Raw genomic sequence first — 1,805 nt, forward strand, 5'->3', positions numbered from 1 at the left:
AACCGCGAGAGGAAAAGAATCTATATGAATATAGATAAAACGTTTATGTCTGTACAGGTTTGATTCTAAACTGCTAGTTTGGAAAGTATGTTATTGTATGAGATTTGTACACTCACTAGACCATTTGGGTCTAATTATCAGTTGTTGGATTAACCTGTTTTGCAGGTAATCGAACCTAGCAGGATAAGGGCAAGGGGAAAGTTTAGAAATGATAAAATTTAGTTGTTCCCAAATGTTTTGAAGAAAGTTTTTGTAAATTCATGTTTTGTAACAATACTATATTTTGTTTTATGAGTATATGTATGTGGATTATCTGTACCTGGAGTTTGTGAGTTGTTACAATAAGCTCACAAAACCGTCAAAAGTAACAACTAAATGCATTCCTTTCCTTGGTTCCGTTAATACCATTATAGAAGCACCTTCTATACCAAGAGGATCTTCCCGAATCAACTAGCCATGCAGTTAACATTTAAATCCTTGCCACCTAGGGCCTCTCACTAATTAAAAAGAATCAAATGGAAAACAAGAAAAAGGAATCACCCCATTAGAACAGGATCAGAGCTGAAAACAATCAACAAAACAGTAGTCCATTGCAGAGTACCAATTCTAAGGACAACATCATAAAAGCCTCTACCATTTAGAAGGTCCAGCCTAAAACTTCTATACCAAATCTGAATTATACTAGACTTAAATCTTTAAAAAGAATGCAGGATCCTTTACCAGAAAGCAGAAATGGAGTACTAATATTAAATATTGACACACAAAAAGAGACAATCCATCAGTAAAATCAAACGTTCGTCGCAAAACTTTCGAAATCAAAATAAACCTGTTTGACGGCATTGGGGAAAGGGTGACTGGTATTTTGATTGAGGCATTCAACTCCTGTCCAGTCTATGAAATCGAGTAAATCCACCTACTCAAACATCAAAAATATCATAAAATTTAAATATGCATTTGATAAAACAAACAATCAAGAATCAGAGAGAACGAATTTCTGAAGAAAAACAAAAGGGATTACTACCTGATTCCTCACAATTGCGGAAGTAGATTCAGTAGACATCGTCACGGAGGATGAGAGACTGATCGAAAGAACCGCGTAGACTTGTAGAACACGAACATTTATTTTACACGCAGGCGCCGACCCAAGTGGCCAATATGAGGAATGGGCCAGCCCACTATTCAATTCTACCTCTAGCCCGATCCAACAAATCATGAAACCAAATAGGTGGTTATCTATCAATGTTTGAAAAAGTTTGTCGCAGCAACTGTTGTGCAAGTTTTGTGTCTGACGTCACGTCATACCTGAGGCATATTACTGCATAATGCATGGTTTTTGTTATACGATATTGATTTTACTTTCTTTTTACTGTTTTTTATTTGTTAGTTTTTAATATATACCTTAATTTAAATTGCTTAGGGGCTGTTTGTTTGGCTCTTAATTGTTACATTAACCTCTTAACCATTTTGCATCCAGAGCTTCACTCTCAAATTGTTCTTCACATCGCATCCCCCCTCCATGGTTCCATTCGCCGTCTTCCCCCCCTCCATCGTCGGTTCCATTCGCCGTCTTTCCCCCTCCCATCGTGTCACACCCCGCTAAAACGGAAACACGAGGAGTGATAGTACAAGATTTCATAGTGATAAGGCGAAAACAACACCAATTGTCCATTCAAATACATAACATATAAAGTTTGAAATTACATCATACAAGTTCAAAGTTTTAACAACATGGTGTAAGCAAAGTTTTCAACAAAAAGATTTCAAATAAAAAAAATGGTTGATGTCGTTGCGCCCCGAACATAAAC

At 36.6% G+C, this 1,805-nt stretch overlaps 1 protein-coding gene across 1 annotated transcript in view; it reads right to left on the bottom strand.

Moving 5' to 3' along the window:
- The window catches only part of LOC112503939 (PITH domain-containing protein At3g04780), a 17,658-nt gene extending 16,536 nt beyond the window's left edge, over nt 1–1,122 (bottom strand). Inside the window, exons 1-2 of the mRNA XM_025107909.1 lie at nt 1,022–1,122; nt 827–913 (exon numbers count right to left, since the gene is read on the bottom strand). Of these exons, the coding sequence (XP_024963677.1) occupies nt 827–913; nt 1,022–1,060 (126 nt within the window). The 5' untranslated portion in view covers nt 1,061–1,122. The remainder of the gene's footprint in view (nt 1–826; nt 914–1,021) is intronic.
- Between the last annotated feature and the right edge of the window lie 683 nt (nt 1,123–1,805).

The sequence above is a fragment of the Cynara cardunculus genome, unplaced genomic scaffold (genome assembly GCF_001531365.2).
Source record: "Cynara cardunculus var. scolymus isolate 2C unplaced genomic scaffold, CcrdV1 Un_Scaffold_4171, whole genome shotgun sequence".
Classification (NCBI taxonomy): domain Eukaryota; kingdom Viridiplantae; phylum Streptophyta; class Magnoliopsida; order Asterales; family Asteraceae; genus Cynara; species Cynara cardunculus.